This window comes from Phyllopteryx taeniolatus, chromosome 7, assembly GCF_024500385.1.
Source record: "Phyllopteryx taeniolatus isolate TA_2022b chromosome 7, UOR_Ptae_1.2, whole genome shotgun sequence".
NCBI classification, from domain to species: Eukaryota; Metazoa; Chordata; class Actinopteri; order Syngnathiformes; family Syngnathidae; genus Phyllopteryx; species Phyllopteryx taeniolatus.
In genome coordinates, this window is record NC_084508.1 from 10,428,349 (window position 1) to 10,447,835 (window position 19,487).

The 19,487-nt window shown below is 41.2% G+C and overlaps 2 protein-coding genes across 4 annotated transcripts; one reads left to right on the top strand and one right to left on the bottom strand.

The window, feature by feature from the left end:
* Positions 1-378: 378 nt before the first annotated feature.
* On the bottom strand, positions 379-7,981 carry lpxn (leupaxin). Of its 3 annotated transcripts, XM_061780499.1 has the most exons (9): positions 7,844-7,981; positions 6,973-7,040; positions 5,775-5,818; positions 5,247-5,337; positions 4,717-4,932; positions 3,992-4,165; positions 2,857-2,938; positions 2,633-2,781; positions 379-1,353 (listed from the first exon to the last, which is right to left on the bottom strand). In XM_061780499.1, the coding sequence occupies exons 1-9, from the start codon at positions 7,971-7,973 to the stop codon at positions 1,087-1,089; spliced, it is 1,221 nt and encodes a 406-aa protein (XP_061636483.1). In that variant the 5' UTR covers positions 7,974-7,981; the 3' UTR covers positions 379-1,086. The 3 variants fall into 3 exon arrangements, with proteins under 3 accessions (XP_061636483.1, XP_061636485.1, XP_061636484.1); XM_061780501.1 differs by lacking the exon at positions 5,775-5,818 and having other exon boundaries at positions 7,844-7,973; XM_061780500.1 differs by lacking the exon at positions 6,973-7,040 and having other exon boundaries at positions 7,844-7,938.
* Positions 7,982-8,878: 897 nt separating this feature from the next.
* scyl3 (SCY1-like, kinase-like 3) lies at positions 8,879-19,112 on the top strand. The gene is made up of 14 exons (XM_061780006.1): positions 8,879-9,183; positions 10,854-11,045; positions 12,757-12,942; positions 13,035-13,148; positions 13,865-13,921; positions 14,014-14,116; positions 14,290-14,401; positions 14,481-14,558; positions 15,129-15,268; positions 15,351-15,532; positions 15,999-16,170; positions 16,245-16,409; positions 16,810-17,483; positions 18,494-19,112. The coding sequence occupies exons 2-14, from the start codon at positions 10,881-10,883 to the stop codon at positions 18,557-18,559; spliced, it is 2,214 nt and encodes a 737-aa protein (XP_061635990.1). The 5' UTR covers positions 8,879-9,183; positions 10,854-10,880; the 3' UTR covers positions 18,560-19,112.
* Positions 19,113-19,487: the final 375 nt, after the last annotated feature.

Sequence of the window (19,487 nt, forward strand, 5' to 3'; positions counted from 1 at the left end):
ACAGTCTTTGTCCGTATGTCAATGCCAGAACAAAGACGTTTGGGTGACTTTTACGCACTATGCACCACATATCCATGGATTGAATTTTTTATTTTGGAGGAGGGATGGGGACTGAAGAAGTGGAATTTGTTCAGTGTCGACATATGTTAGTGCATCGCCGCCAAACTGGCTATTGCGGACCATGGACAGCACAGATGTGGCATTTGCGCTTTTAAGACTTCCTGAGCAAAATCTACATATGCTACATCAGTTGAATGTCTTCCTGCGTGTGCGTCGAACAAAAACAGGTACTAAAAGACCAGTTAGGACGAGTAGTTGTTGTCCATACACGGTTTGTGTATGATCGCCACAAGAGTAGAAGGTATGAAACTTTGGATGTGAAAAGTGATAATTTTTTTAATTTGAAATCCAGTAGTTGTAGCAACATACATTTAGTATTTCAAAAGCAAGGCACGTTTAGATAAAACAATAAAGTAAAAATAATAATTTTGCTGCATGCTTTGAATGGGAATACGTAGCGCAATCTGGCGGCAAAGTATATAACCTTGGAAAAGCCAGTTGTACAGTAGTGACACGCTTATTATTTCAGTAGTAAGGCACACTTAACACAAACAAAATATTGAAACAACTTCAAAACAAAAGTAACACCAGCTGGTAACGGAATATAGTTTGAAATATAAAGCTGCATGCTTTGAATGGAAAAAAGGAGCATCATCTAGTGGGCAGTAGACCAAATTGAAATCTTAACATTAAAGACTGCGTTGGTTTGTGTTGAGATAAATGTGTGGCAGCAAACTGCCAATATCAGTGGTTTTCAATGGAACAGTTTTTTTTATCTCAATTAACATGTGTCGGGTTTGTGTGTAGCCACAAAGATGAAATTTAGTTTTAAGAAAAACTGAATATCCCCTGGCAAATTCGACCTACACGCTATTTGAATTCATTCAAATGTCTCTAGGATTCCTTTGGGTGAAAGGGTGTGGCCCAATATTTTTGTCCCCTAGGTGTACAATTAAATCCTAACCTCAGTGATAAAGCATTTATTAATCCCGAGTCTTAATGTTGCTGTTTTTACACCTTTACACATTACACAAAGAGTTTGTTAAAGCATGCAGAGCAATATGGTCTGCCTTTGTTTTCCTTAAAGATTCCCTGGCTGAGCTGCTGCAGACAGAAGGCACACACAAAGTGCTCCGGGTGAAACTTGCTCTCCAGAGCCGAGATGCAGCGGCCCACGATGGGTTGATGGCAGCCGCCGCACAGAGTTCCCTGACGGGAGTGGAAGTGCGTCTGGCACAGTGGGCGGCCATCAAGCTCCATGAAGTGACTGTCAGGGAAGGGCTTCAGACAGTCCTGGAAGGGCAGAGGTGGCAAAAGGACTTAACACGCTCTACTTAAAGTAGAACAACTGATAGCTGTGTAAAAACAAATACCGATTCAACTCCTTATTTCATTAAACGTAAAAAAAGTACAGACTATTTAAAGATCCTGTATGTGAATTCAGAAATGTGTCTCTAAATACATTATACATGCTTGAAGCTAATTGCTGAACAGTTGCGGAGATAAAGCGTTAAAATGTCTATTTCAGTTTTCCTGTTTTTTGTTGTTGTTTTGTTAGTACATCTTCCCTTCAAATCGTTTGATGGCGTGGTCACTGTAGAGCGCCTTGTTGTTGGCCGCGAGTGTGTGCGCATCACTCAGAGGAAAAACGACAGAGCAAGGGGGAATTACATTTTTAAAAAGTCTCACTTGACAACCAATGTGTGGCTAGGGGCTTCGCACTGGCGTGGCCACTTTAGAGCGCCTCATTGTCGCAGTGAAAAGCACAGCGATGACCAGGTTGGATATTTTCCAGCCACTGGAGGCTTTAAGCAAATATATTTTCACAGCTCAAACATGTTGGGAGGTTTAGGCATAAGGAAGGTGCTAGACGAAGTAGCCCAAATATTTTTCCAGGTCGTAGGAAATATTTGATTGACAGTTGACAGTTTAAAGTCCACTGCTCCCTTTTAATTGAGCTACCTAGCTACAGTAGCAGTAGCGCCACATCTTGTGGCGAAATATACAATTTGAACCCTAAAAATCTAGTAGTACTAGTGACACACACATAATGTCAGTAGCAAGGCCCCGTTACAGAAAACAGTAGAAGGAGTGAAATTCAGCTCCATGCTTAGAATATAAAAAGGTACTACCATCTGGTGACAAAATAATACAAAAAATACTTTAAGAGCCATTTAATTTTTACTGTCAATATACAATTCCTATTTTGATAGCTTGGCACAATGGGGGGGCTTTTATGCTAAAAAAAAAAAAAATACATCTTACCTGTATGTGTTTTTGTTTTTTTTCCCCAGATTAAACAGAGATTTTTATTTTTTTTTTCACGCCAGATGTTTGTGGCTTTTACGCACAGCACACATTCACCACTAATTGTTCTTGGGCCTAACCCAAAGCTCTCAATCAATTAAGCTCTCAACAGCGGTTTCCGTTAGCCCTCTCTATTTACCTCTTTTATTTCAATGTGTTTGAATGTGCTGAGGGTGAAAAAAGTAAGTGGGAGAAAGTACAGATACGTAGTTAAAAATCTACAGTAAAAATTACAGTAACAAAGTATTAATAAGCATTTGCTCACCGCGCAGACGAAGCACTCCGGGTGCCACGTGCCGTTGGCTGCAGTCAGGTAGTTCTCCAACACTGACCCCCCGCAGCCTGCGCACTTGGGAGCAAAGAGGCGGTAGAAGTCCCTGGAGCAATAAGGCTTCCCATCCTTCTCCAGGAAACCTTTGAACACACATTTGCAGTGACCTCAGTTGCTGCTTTTTCAGAAGGCCCCTTGCACAGCTTTCGTCATGGTACCGTCATCGCCAAAGAAGTCTCCACAGTGTGCGCAGAAGAAGTGATCAGGATGCCATGTCTGGTCCAGAGCTGTCAGGACGTTCTGCCACACAAAATATCAACAAATTACTTATAATATCGCCATTACCAACTCTACGGTATTATGTTGGACTTTGCAGAGTTTACTGGACATTAATCCCCAATGACTGACTTTGGTATGCTGTATAACTCTATTGAGTGTGAGAAGTACAGTATTAAATGTGGAATAAAACTACATGAGACTCTAAATTGTCTGTAGGTGTGAAAGCTGGGATAGGCTCCAACTCACCCGTGATCACCCAAATGGATGGAAAAAATAGGCTGTTTACATAACATATAACGTTGCTTATGTTGTCTTAGCTATGGTAGGTACTTATATATAAAGATTTTTAAAGCAGCAATAAGAGACGCTTGGCTTTCTGCTCATGTTAATGGCCTCATCAGCAAAGGCAAAACACACCTTTGCCAATTGGGAAAGTAATGGTTAGATGCTAAGTCATGCTAAAGAATGTGTATAAATATGAATGAAATCGGATTTTTCAAGAGTGAAGCAAAGTTTGTAGAAGCACTGCATACAGCTCTGTATAATATATGTATATATATATATATATATATATATATATATATATATACATATATTTATTTATTTTATTTTATTTTTTTAGAAGTGCCTATATACTCAACAGTGATAACAAAATACTTTATCATTTCTAACTCATCTTACAAAACTAAGACTTTCCGTAACTTGGACAAACAACCCAGGCCCTCCCTGACAGCCAAGATGTATGAATTCAATGTACTGCACTTCCTTGACACCAATCGCAACTTTCTAATTAGTCAGGGCTTTGGCGCTCAACAATGAATTGGTGAATAGCAAACTGCGAATAGGAGGGGGTTCATTGCATTACGCCGCACTATCGTTGGTGATCTGGGGTTGTCATGGTAATGGCATAGATGTCCTATATTTCATATGTTCCTTTGTACGAGGTTTCCTCCCTCATGCATGTTAGGTTCACTGAAGACTACATTTTCCATAGGAGTGAATTTATTTATTTTTTTGTCAATATGTGCCCATTGTTGGTTTAATATAGATGACTGCAAATGAATGACCTTTCACCTGCACAATGGGCCCTTTGCAGTAGGCGCAGCGCGGCGCGAAAAGCTGCTCGTAGTCTTTCCTGCAGTACGGACGTCCGTCCCTCTCGAAGTAGCCTGTGGTGCTCAGCTCCGTCTTACACACCGCACACACAAAGTGCTGCGGGTGCCACATTTCACCCATTGCTGTGATTATCTGAGCAAGACGGCACAGAAACAGTTCGTATGAGGCTCTGTCGAGGACATCATTCAGGATTCTCTCTCTCTCACACACACACTATTGACATTCTAATACACAACTGAAACTCAATCACACGCACTACTGAATTTTTTCACTCACATACACGAATGAAACATGCTCAGACACTACTGAAATACTCTCAGCCAACTGCGTATTTTCACTCACACACTACTGAAACACTCTCACAGTACTGAAACTTTTTTTTCCACTCGCATTCACTTGCTAGAACGTTGTCATACACACCGTGGAAGTTTTTTCACTCACTCATACTACTGAAATGCTTTCACACACACTACTGTAATGATTTGGTTTAATACTCTCACACTTTACTGAAATGCTCTCACACACATTACTCACAAACGTACACTACTAAAATGCTCTCATACATTATTACACGTGAGAGCATATCAGTAGTGTGTGCGAGAGGTGATACAAGATATTTTCCCTAAAATTCAAGTCTACAGCAACACGTTGCCGTGTTGTTGGTTAGTGCAGCCTTCTAGTACCTTCCCCACAATAACTTTGTTACAAGCGGCACAGTGGCCCTTGGCTGCAGTGTGGACGCCGATCTTTTCCAAGTCAGTGCTCAGTCCTCCGAGAAGATCATCAATGCTGTCTGTGTCTTTGTTCCTTGCTGAAGCATTTGCATCTAAATCCTGATATCCATCTTTTGTTTTCTTCTCAACAGACTGCTCCTGTAAAAGCGATGAAGCCGCCGCATCCTGTGAGGACATAAGAGGACGGACATGAGGCGCTTGCTCAAAGGTCAGCTGAGGGAGGGCGACATGGTGTTGCATCAGTGTGCTTATTGGAACAACACTGCCCCCTTTTGACGAGAGTGGTAAAGTTCACAAGTTCAGCCATCCGTTCATTCATTAACTGCTTATCAGGTGAGCTGGAGTCTGTTCAGGATGACTTTTGGGTGAGAGGAGGGGGACACCCTGGACTGATTGCCAGTCACACAGAAAGGTCGGCGCTAAGGGTCAAACCCGGAACCTTTGACTGTCAGGTAGATGTGAAGAAATACAAGACTCACCTCTGATCCCAGGCTCATCAGATCTTGCAAAATTGAGTCCAGTTCTATGGTGGGTGAGTCCTGGGAAGCTCCCTGGAGAGGGGGTGACTCACTAAAACATCATAAGAGCCACAAACATTAGATACCCTATTAAAGTTGATATAAAAAGTCTACACACCCCTGTTCAAATACCAGGTTTGAGTGATACAAAAAAAAGAAATATAACTGAAGGTTCTTTTGGTGATAAGCAGTGTTGTTTGTGCCAAGCTAAAATGTCATGCTCGTACTTTTGTTTTTGTTAGTTGTATTTAATGTCATTACATGGTTAATTTCATTGTACAATTGATTTATATAGAGAATATTACTTGACAAATCCCTGCACAGGTAAAGGGTTCATGATGGATGAGCTCAAATATGATTGATGTCAACGGGCAAAGAAAAAAATAAAACAAATAAAGAAATAAAGTCTAAACAAGCAGACCAGCGTCAACAAATGGATTGTGTTCAACTGTGGATGTTATATTTGTCTGTATTTAGATGAGTGCACACCTGAAAATTCCCAGGTAAGACCCCTTTTTAGTCTCAGCTGACACCTGCAGAAAAACAAGTAATAATAAAATAAACCAACAAAATATTCAGTTTTTCCTTTTAAACGATAATGTTTCACTATTCAGTCCTGCAATTATTTACTTGTTGGTTGAGAGAGTGTCGAGATGAAGCAATGTTTTTTTAGGGATGAGCAAAGTATGGCTCTCGGGGTACATAAGCCTCCCGAACATTTACATTATCAAGAGTCCTGTAATATTTGCTGCATTAATCTAACCATTTTTTTCTCTTAAAATGTTTTCATTCAAATGTGGTTATTCATTTTGTAAAGTGAAAATTAATGTAAATTGTAAATTTGGCACCACGGAGAAGAGTGTTGTTAACAATCCTGACAAATTTGAATGATTAAAAAAAAATAATAATCACCTGATATATAAAATGAGGCTTCAATAATCATGAAAAATCGTTCTCGCCTCTCTCAGATGCTGTGGGCATGTCACTGCTCCACTGTCAACTGTCAATCAAATACCACTTCCAACCCTGCTAAAAAAAAAACAGCAACTAGCAAGGTGCTGCTCACCAGCATATGCTGTTTTTGTTGTGTTTTTGTACTGGTCTTGGTGGTGTCACCAGCTACTAACATGGCAACAACACCAAGCTGGTGACACCAGCAAGACCAGCAACGAAAACAGTTTTTTTTAAATTTGTTTTTCTTTAGCAGGGGCTGCCATTTAAGGTACTGCTAGTAACCAGTTACCCCAGTGTCACAGCTCTTCCGCCTCGCCCCTTGACAATGCGTGCACTCACGGCCTACAACGAGGCGCTCTAAAGCCACCAGGCCAGCGGACTATCCGAAGGGAAGGTGCATATCATCACAATTGAGTACTACATAGTTCTCAGTCTTTGCACATTTTTAGCTATTATCTTTAAAAATGTATATATGTATTTCGAAACAAATCTACAAATTTGCCCTGCGATTGGCTGGCGACCAGTTCAGGGTATACCCCGCCTCTCGCCCGGAGATAGCTGGGATAGGCTCCAGCCCGCCCGCGACCCTAGTGAGGATGAGCGGAACGGAAGATGAATGAATGAATGAGTGAATTTACAAATTTACTTTACACGATCTTTAATCATTAAATGAATGAATTATTAGAAAGCTGTGTTCAGTGTGAGTGGGATATTGTGCTTGCTTTACGTTTACCTCTCCAGAGGTTGCATGACTGCCTTCTGAAGCAGTCGGATTGAGGGCTAGCTCCTCCAAAAGCAAATCTGGCACACGATACAACACGTTCAGACACTCACAAGGATTCATTTAAACGCTATAGTCTACACATTCACCAAAATAATGGCACTTTTTGCAGTGTAAACAGTGTAACAGGTTGGTGTGATTATGTTTCCTGTGAAGCCTATCTCGGATTGCAAAAGATGTTTCTGTCATCTTTTTGAGTTTCACTTGTGCAAACATTTCCTCAGGAAGTGATGTCAGAACGTTTTAGAGAAGTAAAATTTGCTAAAAGAATCTCGTGGCAATTATGTAACCCTGTTTATTCACGCTTGGTGCACCTGCACAGATATTAATGATGGTATTAATCGAACAACATGTTTGTTATGATGATTGTACGATACAGTTGTCAGTGGTGTGGAACTGCTCGGCATTATACTGACAGCTTTTGCAAATGTTTTTGCCATACTCATTTTGCTAAATATTACGTAATGTCATATTAGAAAGAACCACGAAAACAATCATGTTTATTGAATACCGCTGAGAATGTCAATCAAATGTGAGCATTATTAACTTTATTAATGCATATTTTGGGCCCAGCTTTTTTTGCACTGAATCTCATTAGGCTGTGAAAGTGCACCATTAAGTTAGTCATTCGAAAACTGCAAGCAGTTGTAAAAAAGACAACATTGACATTAGTGAGCGGGGGGAAACTACTTTTATGCGCTGTAACATGTACATCGCCTATAAGACATGTTCTAAATCATGAGTACATATCACTTTGCTTTAAACTCAGGGTCATCTGAGTTATTTGAGAATCACTGAAAATAACATTAAAAAGTTGCCTTACCGAGCTCATCCATGTTTCTCTCAGAATGGAACTGCATGAATGTTGTTTTCCTGCAACTGCTTTGTTGCCAAAGTAACCAACCACAAGTCATATCTTCACTTCCTCTGTTGACATTTTTGAATTCAGACATTTCTTTTTCCCCCACTTAAACTCATCCCTTAGATGCACATATTGTGAAAGCCATCACAAAAAAAGTGACCTAACTTAATAGTTTGACGGTTTAATAGCAAAATTGTCTGAGTCAGTTTTAACTTACTGTCACAATATCAGTTAAAAAAAAACAAAAAAACAACTTGCTAATAATTTTTATTTTTTTTTTCTTTGTCTGCGCAGATTCTCAGTAATTCACATCATCTGTGGTAATCCGCAAAGGTTTAAGGCAACTTCGACTCTTCTTGTTTGTTGAGTTTGTGCTTTAAGAAAATGACTTGTACAAGAATGCTATAAGGATAATGCTTTTTACGTCAACCTTACCACCATGTTGCTGTGTGATCCATATAGAAACACCACATAAGAAAGGCCGCAGCCAGAATTGTCATCTCGAATCACAGGACTTTCTTTGCTGCATTCATGTTTGATAAATATTTTAACATTTAAAAACGGAATTGAAAAAAAAAAGTGTTTTATTTACGACTATATTTGGGGTATTTTATATTATATTAGTTTATTATATCACTTTAAAGGTTCTTTTATCACTTGAAATCAACATCTTGAAGCCAAAAAAAAACAAAAACATGAATAATTCCAGAGCCTGCAGTGCATGCATAAAATAAAACGATTTTCCTTTTAATAATATTTTGATCAGTTCAATAAAAGGAGAACTTTTAAGAAACTGTTTGGCCACAATATGGCAGAAGTCACATTGCCAAAGCGTCACTACCTCACACCACTGTAGTCAAGACCATTAGTACTGCAAACAGGGGTGGTTCTTATTTCGTCCCGATTTATTTTATCAGCGAAAAGATATTTTAGGAAGTATTTTTGATTGTGAGAGTTGTTCTTTTCCTTATATATGGAATACCTCCAACAACTAGACGTAAATAGGAATTTCTACACGTTACGAATGTATTAACCTACTGGGATGGGTTCATCCATACCGGAAGTGTCCGTGTTTACAGCACGTTAGCATAGTGGAGATGATCCTCATTCGTTTTCTTTCGTTTTTGTAAACAACAACTCGACCGTTTATTCTACTCGCGTGAATTAATAAGTGTTATAAAGCGCCGGATGGTGGTTTGGACGCGGTCCGGGCTACAGAGCGAGACGGAGCAATGGCCAGCTAGCAAGGAAACTAACGAGGCTTGGCTAACGTCTTCCCCGTTGCCAGTGGAGTCCAGCAGGTAAATGGTGGTGCCTGCACCGAAGTCAGACGAATGGACCACTACACCATCAGTGGCTTTTAATAAATCTAGTTCTTTAAATTTAATGTTTTCAATGCACTACGACAGGGGTGTCAAACTCATTTTCGGCGTGGGCCACTTCATAATTCGGATTTGGCTCAGAGGGCCATGCACATGAATGTGAACAATCATAAATGGAATGATGACATATACACAACTGTTTCTACATTGATCATTAGTGTATAAACTGTAAATACAGTATTTAAAAACAAATCAGAAATAGAAAATAGGGTTAGTATGTAACTATTGTTCAGTTTATGTTAACAAGGGATTTGGTGAAAGAAAATGCTTTAAATATCTGTTAAATGTTTACATTGTGGCACAGATTTTCTGCCAAAATAAAAAGAACAAATAAATTTAGTAGAGTTCCAACAATTAATCGACAACTCACTGATTATCAAATTAATTGGCAACTATTTTGATAATCGATTAATCGTTTCGCGCCAGTTTAATTTACAACTGTCCAAATCCTGGGAATTTCATCCTCTTAACATTAAATATTCTCCAATTTCTGTAGTCCTCCATGAAAGCAGACTGATTATCTTTGTGTCAAATCAAAACAAGACATTTGCAAACATCTGCTTTTACTTTGGAAAACAATGAGCAACATGTTTGCCGATTTTCTGATGGATGTTACGGGCCAAGCCAGTAACAGAATCGGAATTAATTTAACTGAACTGTCAATTTTGAAATAATGTCTTGTTTTTTAATCAAGAGCTCAAAATGAAAGTTTTTTTTAAAAACTGATTCTTTGATTAATCAAAAAAAATTATTTGCAGATTATCCATCCATACATTTTCTGAGCCGCTTATCCTCACAAGGGTCGCGGGAGTGCTGGAGCCTATCCCAGCTATCTTCGGGCAGCAGGCGGGGTACACCCTGAACTGGTTTCCAGCCAATCGCAGGGCACATACAAACAAACAACCATTCGGACTCACAATCACACCTACGCCCAATTTAGAGTCTTCAATGAACCTACCATGCATGTTTTTGGGTTGTGGGAGGAAACCGGAGTGCCCGGAGAAAATCCACGTAGGCACGGGGTAGCACATGCAAACTCCACACAGGCGGGGCCGGGGATTGAACCCCGGTCCTCAGAACTGTGAGGCAGACACTCTAACCAGTCGTCCACCGTGCTGCCTATTCGCAGATTAATTGATTATTAAAATAATTGCTAGTTGCAGCCCTAAAATTTAGCTAGAAACACAAAGTAAGCCCTTTATTTTGCTTTGGTGGGCCACATAAATTGATGTGGTGGGCTGGATATGGCCTCCGGGTTATAAGTTTGACACCTGTGCCCTACAGTGTCCAGGAAAACAGTTTCTGGGACATAGTAATAGTAATCATGAGTGTGTTAAACATAGCTGAGGCACCTGTGGTTGCTTAAAATGCTGTTGAGTTTAGATTTAACTAAATAAAAATGTTCATTGTATATTTTGTGTTGCTCTTTAATGTCTCACACTAAGCTATTCACTTGAGACTCGCCATAAGATTTCCCCAAACTGTAAGACGTTAAACCGTATAATCCACAATGGATATGATCTCACAGCGCTATATGGAAAGAGCCCGTTCACGTCTCGGTGAGTGACTTTGCGCACGGCCTCCCTCAGGTGTGGTGCAGCGGAAGGTGAGTGGCCATGGGCGCCGAGAGCAGCGCCGTGCGCAGCTGCACGCTGGAGGAACCGCTCCTGACCCTGCCCTTCGGTCTCACCATGTTCTCAGCGGTGCTCCAGGACGGAAAGGTTGCTTCCGTGTTTGTTCACAAGCGTGGCAATGAAGATAAGGTCAATAAAGCAGCTAAGGTATGTTTATTAAAAAATAAAAAAAAAAATAAAAAGAAATGTTCACCACCACATTCCAGCTGTTGAGCCCACGGTTACGGTATTAACTAACACAGTACAGCGGGTCCTTGGTTTATGAGGCAGTTCTGTTCCTAGGGCGGTAACCTAACCTGAATTTGCACTCAAGGCGGAAAGTGCCCGAATCACTAACTTAGTCATATTCGCAGAATTGCATATAGTCTTTTGGAGGCCCAAGGAAAACCCTGTCATGGGGCCCTCCGTGTCTGTGTACTGCAAAGATTTTGAATATTACCGTAATTTCTCTTGTATAATTCACATTTTTTCCCCAAAAAATTGCCAAAAGTCAATAGTGCGCATTATACATAAGTGTAGTGGAACATGAAAAAAAACTTTCACATTTTCTCAATGTATGCTGCCATCTAGAGTTTATGAAAAAGCTGTACACTTTCATTCCAGTATGCCACTGCCACCTAGAGATTATGAAAACGATGTAGCCTACATTTTCATTCCAATATGACAGGGGTACGTATGACTGCATATATGTACAGTTGTGCTCATACGTTTACATACCCAGGCAGAATTTGTGAAATATTGTTTTTTTTTTAAATACAACCATCATTAATTGCTTTATGGTTATGTTTTGTTTAAAGATATTGCTTTTCTGAAATGCTTTTTCAGCATTTGAATCCCATTAAAATTAAATTAAATATGTTACACCTGGTCCTTCATGTTGTCTTTAAAGAATTGTACACATCAAATAACAGTCGGGCTGTGAATTTCAAAATAAGAACAAGTAAATAGAAAGTATTGCATGTTCAAATAAAATACAAAATGAAGATAATACTACGTTTTGATCATATGGGTAGAAGCAAAATCATGCATTGTAAAAATGCATTGTACATAGGTAGAAGGGTTTTTCAGAATTTTTAATACAACTTTGCGTATTATACAGGGGTGGGCATTATACACGAGAAATTACGGTAATGTTTATCATCAACCAAAAAAATTTATTTTGAGAAAAATCTATTTCCTACAATAGATAAAGTCCTTAAAATCTTTCTTGAGAATTATTAAGTCCAACTAGAGACAGAAACTGGACCTCGAGGAGGTTCTGAGCCCAAAGAATTTATTCTCAAAAATTCAAATTCATTTTCGAGCATCTCCCGGAAGAGGCGGCTGTACAGTGGGCTAACGTGGTCTTATATACAAAATATGACCTTGTACTTTGCTAGCGTTTCCCACTGTATGTGTTGATAACATTTAATATAGCCTCACACCTGCCATTAGCTAAAATGTGAGAACAGCATTCACGTGTGATAACTTGTGCTTTTCTTAAAGTTCTCACTGTGTGTACTGATAAGATTGTATTTAACTCGCCATCTCAATATGCGCATCTGCACACGTGTGCGCTAAGGGGGCTTCCAGTACTTGGCTCATGTCTTTCACAGCAAAACCACTCAATCTGCTTTATTGCTACACTTCTAGACTTGACGTTGACCTTGAAGCTAAACAGCCAAGTCTGATAACACTGGAATCTCAGCTCCTCAGGCATGAACTTTTTTTTTTTTTTTAAGGTCCCTTTCCATCAAAATCCAAATAGTAAAAGAAATAGTACAGACACGTCCAAACAGTTTTATAATAAACCTATAATAAGTCACTCAGTCATCAAAGTCTACAGTTCTTAATGCAATGAAACTGACATCTGCCGCAGCACCTGAAGACCCTGAGGCACCCGTGCCTGTTGCGGTTCCTGTCCTGCTCAGTGCAGGACGGCAGCGTCCACCTGGTGACGGAGCGCGTCAAGCCTCTGGAGTTGGTGCTGGACAGCCTCTCCCCTGAAGAGATCTGTGCGGGAATCTACGACCTCTTGCAGGCAATTGTCTTTCTGCACGAGAGAGTGAGCCAGCTACCACTGTCACTAGAGAAACAGCATTGAAAAAATATATATATACATTGGATGTTTGCTTACCTGTCGTCCTGAACCGCCAGGGTAAATCAAGCCACAACAACGTGTGCATCTCGTCTGTATTTGTCAGTGAAGATGGACATTGGAAATTAGGAGGGATGGAGACAGTCTGCAAGTTCTCTGAAGCAACTCCAGAGGTAGGATGACACACCTCGAAGCGGACATATAACAAGCCAAAAATCAACCGTGCGACGGCTCATAACTCTGCAGACTCGTTAAGTGGGTGCGCTTTTGAGTCAAGGTACCACTGTACTTTACTTTTTGAACTGCCTTTGTCAGAAAATATGTCTTTAAGCAAGCAGTTCCGATTTTGGCCTTATTGTGACGTCTCACCTGGGTAAATTTAATCAACACAGTCCTCACACTGAGGAAACGGAGCAGCAACACAGACAGACAATATACAGTAACATTACTTACAGGCGTGTATTCTTTAGCCTCTGAAAAACTACTAATATTACTGCAGTTTACCGAGTCACTAAGTTGTGAACTTCTTCATGTATCATGTATTTCTCTCTTATACTGCCCTCTGGTGACCAAGGCTGACACACCAGGAGGCGCAAAATGTCAATGAGCATTTAAATAGCAAATCACGATGCACAAACTGTTTAATTCTTTACCGATGTTAGTACAATGTTTTTATAAAGTATAATAAATACTGTAAGGGGCTTTTTTTATTATGAAAAATGTTTAAAAAATTGTGGAGCTGGAACAGATTGTGATTTCCATTTATTTCAATGGAGGCAGATGATTTGAAATACAAGCATTGTATGTACAGTATGTGTATGTGTGTTTGAAAATAAACATGTTGCCGTCAAATTTTAACGTCAAGTATGACGCGTGATGTTCTTCTCAGTTTCTTGTGAGCATTCAGAGCGTGAGAGATGCCAGCTGTGTTCCTCCAGAGGAGCAGGTCAGCATATCGAACACACCCCTTCCCATTCATCACAATGAAGAAGACTTTTATATATTTTTTTGGGTCCTAAAGATATTTGTTGTTTTCAGGTAGAGGGCTTTAAAATGCTTCCAGATAAACACGCCCACTCCCGAGACTGTTACTCTTTTGGCTCCATGCTCGAGGCTCTCCTGCCTCTGTTGAATGGTTATGGTGAGTAAAATGACGGCACACCTCATTAATAAACTAAATATGTCTTCACAATAAACGCATGCTCGAGGCTGTCCTGCCTCTGTTGAATGGTTATGGTGAGTAAAATGACGGCACACCTCATTAATAAACTAAACATGTCTTCACAATAAACGCGTTCATCCCTCTACGTGCAGTGTCGCAGGAGCTGTCCGACAGTCTGAAAAAGACGCTGCAGGCGGGCCCGCTGAACTCTGACCCCTCTCGTCGGCCTTCCCTCAGCTCCCTGCTGAGTCATGATTTTTTCAGGTGCGCTCGAGGTCGCGTTGTCGTCGCTTGCCGAGCTGCTATTTGTTTAAACACGCAGCACGCTTGTTGTTCTGCGCAGGAACGACTTTCTGGAAGTGATGAACTTTCTGACCAGCCTCACGCTCAAGACGGAGGAAGAAAAAAATGAGTTCTTCAAGTGAGGCGCAAAAGATTTTTTTTTTTTTTTTTTTTGCGTGGTTGAAATTCATTTGGGGGAAACACGATGTGCTAGTGCTTAGCACGTCTGCCTCACAGCTGTGAGATCCCAGGTTTGAATCTTTAACTCCAGCCTTCCTGTGTGGCACTTTGATGTTCTCGCCCCTTGCATGATTTTTATTTTATTTTATTTATTTTTTCCTGAGTACTCCAGCTTGCTCCCACATTCCAAAAACATGCAGGTTAGATTCATTGAAGACTAAGTTGTTCATTGGTGTGAGTGTGAATGTTGATTTTTATGTTTGTGCCCAACTGACCTTGCATGAGAGGAAAGGGTACAACCCTGGACTGATCACAAGCCAATCACAGGGCACATATAAATAATCGAGCATTCACACCTATGGACAAGTCAGAGTCCTCGGTTAACATGCATGTTTTAGGCAGGTAGGAGGAAGGCGGAGAACCTCCAAACTTGTGAGGCAGACTTGCTAACCACCAGTCGACTATGCTGGCCTAATAGTCATTTGAAGTTTAATTGGACATATATCAGTTTTTTTTTTCATTTGTGCAGGTTCCTTCTTGACAGAGTCCAGAGCCTCCCCGAGGATCTGACCGCTGCACGTCTCGTCCCCAAACTCCTCAACTCCCTGGTGTTTGCCGAGCCGACGGCCGTCAAAAGCTTCTTGCCACATCTCCTTAAGCCAAAGAAAGGTAAGACAAAAGACACATGACGTGACGCTATGAGGAATTCATTTACCAAAATTATTTACTCTCCTCTCGTCCGCTGGGACAGATTGCGGTAGCGGCGATGAATGCCTGCTGTCTGTGGCCCTTTACCGCAAGCACGTCATCCCACAGCTGCTCAAGCTCTTCAAAGTCAACGAGGAACACGTGCGGATGGTGCTGTTAACGCACATCCACATCTACGCTCAGTTCTTCTCCCATGAGGAGCTGAAGATTCAGATCCTACCTCAGGTACACTGTGACTTTCATGAGGTCGATTTCTTTTGGAGGAAGAGAGGACAGATAACACAATAAGAATCCACAGTGGATACCCGCAAACTCCTTTTTTTCTTTTTCTGCTTTTCTTTTTTTGGGGGGAAGCAACTTATTTTTTCTTTTTTTTTTTCCCAATGCAATTCTAATGGGCGTCAAGTTATTATTTCTTTTTTTTTTTCAATGCAATTCTAATGGCCGTCAATTATACACTGTTTTTCACTATACGCTGACCTATGCCCCGCGAATAGCAGGGGTCCATTTTATTGAATATATGTTGTCATTCATGATAACTGGCTTCTTGCATAGTTTTAAACCATTCAAAGTAAGCTACAAAGTCAAAAAAGTCCACATTACATAATTAATGTCTTCACTCCTCTTGCCAGTTTTTCATGATAAATGGCAATTTGCACAACAGACAAACACAAACACTTTCCGTCTGTAGGTTTTGCTTGGAATGAGAGACACCAACGACGCTCTGGTTGCCATGACGCTGCAGAGTCTGGCCGTGTTGGTGCCATTGCTAGGGGCTCAGGTGGTGGTCGGAGGAGAGAGAACCAAGGTCTTTAAACGCACCACTCCCAAGTTCACCAGGTCGGCAGAGGCCACGCCGGAAAGTAGGTCGACACTGCAAAGGGCACCCAGTTTAAGATTCCAGTTTGGAAGCTGAACGTTTATTTTCTCATTGTAGCGTCACCCGTCCACATCATTGGAGGCTCCTATCCTCAGATAGAGCAGCCTTCCAAGGTTTTGAATTTGTTCCCCAGACCGCCGGAAGACCTCCTTCAGGGCAATGCGAGGCGATTTTGGGGGAAAAGCGACAGTTCAAGAAACTACAGGCTGGAGCCGACATCAGGTGTGGCAACTTTTTGTGGACTTTTTTTTTAAAAACTGATCTTATCGAATGTTTTAGTCACAGGTCACATGTACATTGCACATCTTTGTACATAGACATTCATTAACCTAGGTGACAGTAATACAGTATGGAGACGACAAACAAGGAGCAAAGCAGGCAGTACCTGAACATTCAAGAATAGTTATACAATCCTGAAATAATTTTTTAATAATGCAAAATGAATTTTTATCTGATTAAACTGTAAAATAATCTGTAATCTAATCTAAAAATATTTGCTAGCTGCAGCCGTGCTGTTTTTAATCATGAAAAATAGCACTGTAATGTATAAAAACATAAAAGAGAATGTAAAGAAATATACTGTTTTTCTGAAGTGTAACAGGCAGGTGTCTTTGTGTTACAGGGATCAGTAAACCGACGTCCCTGCCCTTAAATGGCTTCCGTCAGCTCGGTGACACGGACACTTCCAGCCCCGAAGAGGCAGCACACTCGCCCAAAGGCCGCGGGGAGGACTGGCCCGACTGGAGCGATCCAGACGACGGCGAGGACCGAAAGAGCCAGCCGGTCCGGATCCTCATCGAGGCCTCGGATCCGGCCGGCAGAACGTGCCAGGCTGTAGGAGAAGCTGAAGAAGAGCCTTGGGATGACTTTGAGGAAACTGAAGCCACCAGCGACGCCTCCCCTGCAGCTGCAGTTGTATTCACCCCGCCTGCTGGAAAACAAACCGCCGAGCCACTAAGACTGGGATCTTCCAAACCCCTGAAACTGATCTCAATGGCACGACCGGCCAATCGACCGCCAATGGACACCAAGCCCGCTGGGACGCAGAACCGCGGGGGCTCGGGAGGTCTCGGGGAGGAGTTCACCATCAAGGTAAAGAAGAAGCAGCAGCAACAGGAAGTAGACCCAGAGCTGGATTTGTTTGCGGACATGGTGCCGGAGATCAAGATGTCCACGCCGGCTCTGCTCACACTTAATAGCGCGCGTGGCGACGCGGGACTGACGTCAAACAACTCTGCTGTCGACACGACGACAACAATGCTGTCTGCCAAGTTTGCTGCCGCCAGTGTGACTGAGGTGAGTGCACAACACGGTGTTTGTTAGACCAGGTGATTCCCAACCACTCAGCCGTGAGACGTCATGCGTTGTGCTGCTGGAAATGAGCCAGTTTTACCTTTTTTTCCCCCCATTTGATCTTGAAAGGAAATTATTTATTTGCTACAAATAATGTATCTTTCTTCATCCATCTATGCCAGCGACATGTAGTGACGGGCATAACAATATCAAATGCCCTTCCATTAGATGGCAGAAGGTCCAATTGACCAGTTGTTGCCAAAATAGCTTTATGTTCAACTAAACAGGCCCAGATTTCACACAGTTTATTTGTGGGTAAATTGAGACAAGATTAGCATTATTTCAGCATATAATGTATACCGTCCATATCGTATGTAAAAGATTGCATCTAATTAGTTGAACCGCCTGTTACTTTTCCCTCGAGAGGGTAGAATTGTGTTAAATTTAGGTGAGGCATACATTTCTTTCAGAGCACGACGCACCCGGTGATTAATTTAGGCATCTATTAAAGTGGTAGTCACGATCATAAATCATCTGTTAAGGATTTTTGGATTAAACAAGACTTCCTTTTAGGCATTAAAACCATATACGGATAACATGGTGAAGTAGTGGTTTCTGTCCCACAATCCAGAGGTCCAAGTTTTGAATCTGGATTCCAGTCTTCCTGTGTTTGTGGAGTTAGAATGTTCTCCCCATGTGCTCCGGCTTCCTCCGACAATCCAAAAAGATTCATGTTAGGTTAAGTGAAGGCTCTGTATTGTCCACAGGTGTAATTGTGCATGTGAATGCTTGTTTGTCGACATGTACGCTGCAATTGGCTGCGTGACCCTGATGAGGCTATTAAAAAAAATAATCATAATGGATGGCCGGATGAAGCACACACAGAAATGTCATATTTAACACATTATATAAACAGAGGCTGTAGGAAACGCGATTGGACAGAAACAAAAAAGTCTTGGACAGAAACAAACAAATCGGCCCGACCACTGAAAACGTGTCTTTCTGTTTCACAGACAGAAGCAGACGGTTGGGACGATGGGGACGACCTCAACTGGGAGGACGACAATGGCTGGGGATGACATTTATCCGGAACCAATGATGGAACACTGCCCTGCCCTCCCAAAAAAGAAACACTTATGATGTACCAACTCAGATTTTTTTTTTTTGACTCAAAAACAATGACTTGCCTGTTTGTTCATTCAGCTGGAAGGAATCAATGCTGATCAGGCAGGTGGGGGATGTAAATGAAGCCATTTTTAATTGCTTGCCAACTGACAAGAATGATGATGACAGAACATACGAGGTGAAAAAAAATGGTGTTATGTGCCAACTTTGCTAAGGGTAAAAGGGTTTGATGCCCAGAAGGCCTGTTGCACTTAGAATGAATGTGAAGGGCATTAGATTAATTTATTAGTGGCTTTTTGGAGGGGTTGCTAGTGAAATAAAGAGTTACCTGTACAGAAACTTGATTTTCCTGCTCTTTTTGGGCCTTTTAAACTGTTGCGCTTTGCTAATACATGCATGTAGTTGACCACTATTTATCAGTGGGCATCTGCTGAAATTTGCAATGCATTTTAGTGTGCAAGGAAGTTGTTCGATTAATTGGTCAATTAAACTGTAACCCTGTCTTCAGACCCTACTTTGAAACCCTTAACCTGTTTTGAAAACCTACTTTGAAACCCTTTCCCTGTTTTGAAATCCTACTTTGAAACCCTAGTTTAAAACACTACTTCGAAACCCTAACTGCCGTGAAATGCTACTTTAAAACCTTAAGCCTGTTTGGAAACCCTACTTTGAATCCCTTACCCTGTTTTTAAACCCTAATTAGAAACCCAAACCCTGTTTTTAAACCCTACTGGGAAACCCAAACCTAGTTTTGAAACCCTACTTTAAAACCCTAACCCTGTCTTGAAACCCAAACCCTGTCTTTAAACCCTACTTTGAAACCCTGATCCTGTTTTGAAACACTACTTCAAAAACCAACCCTACTTTGAAACCCAAGTCCTG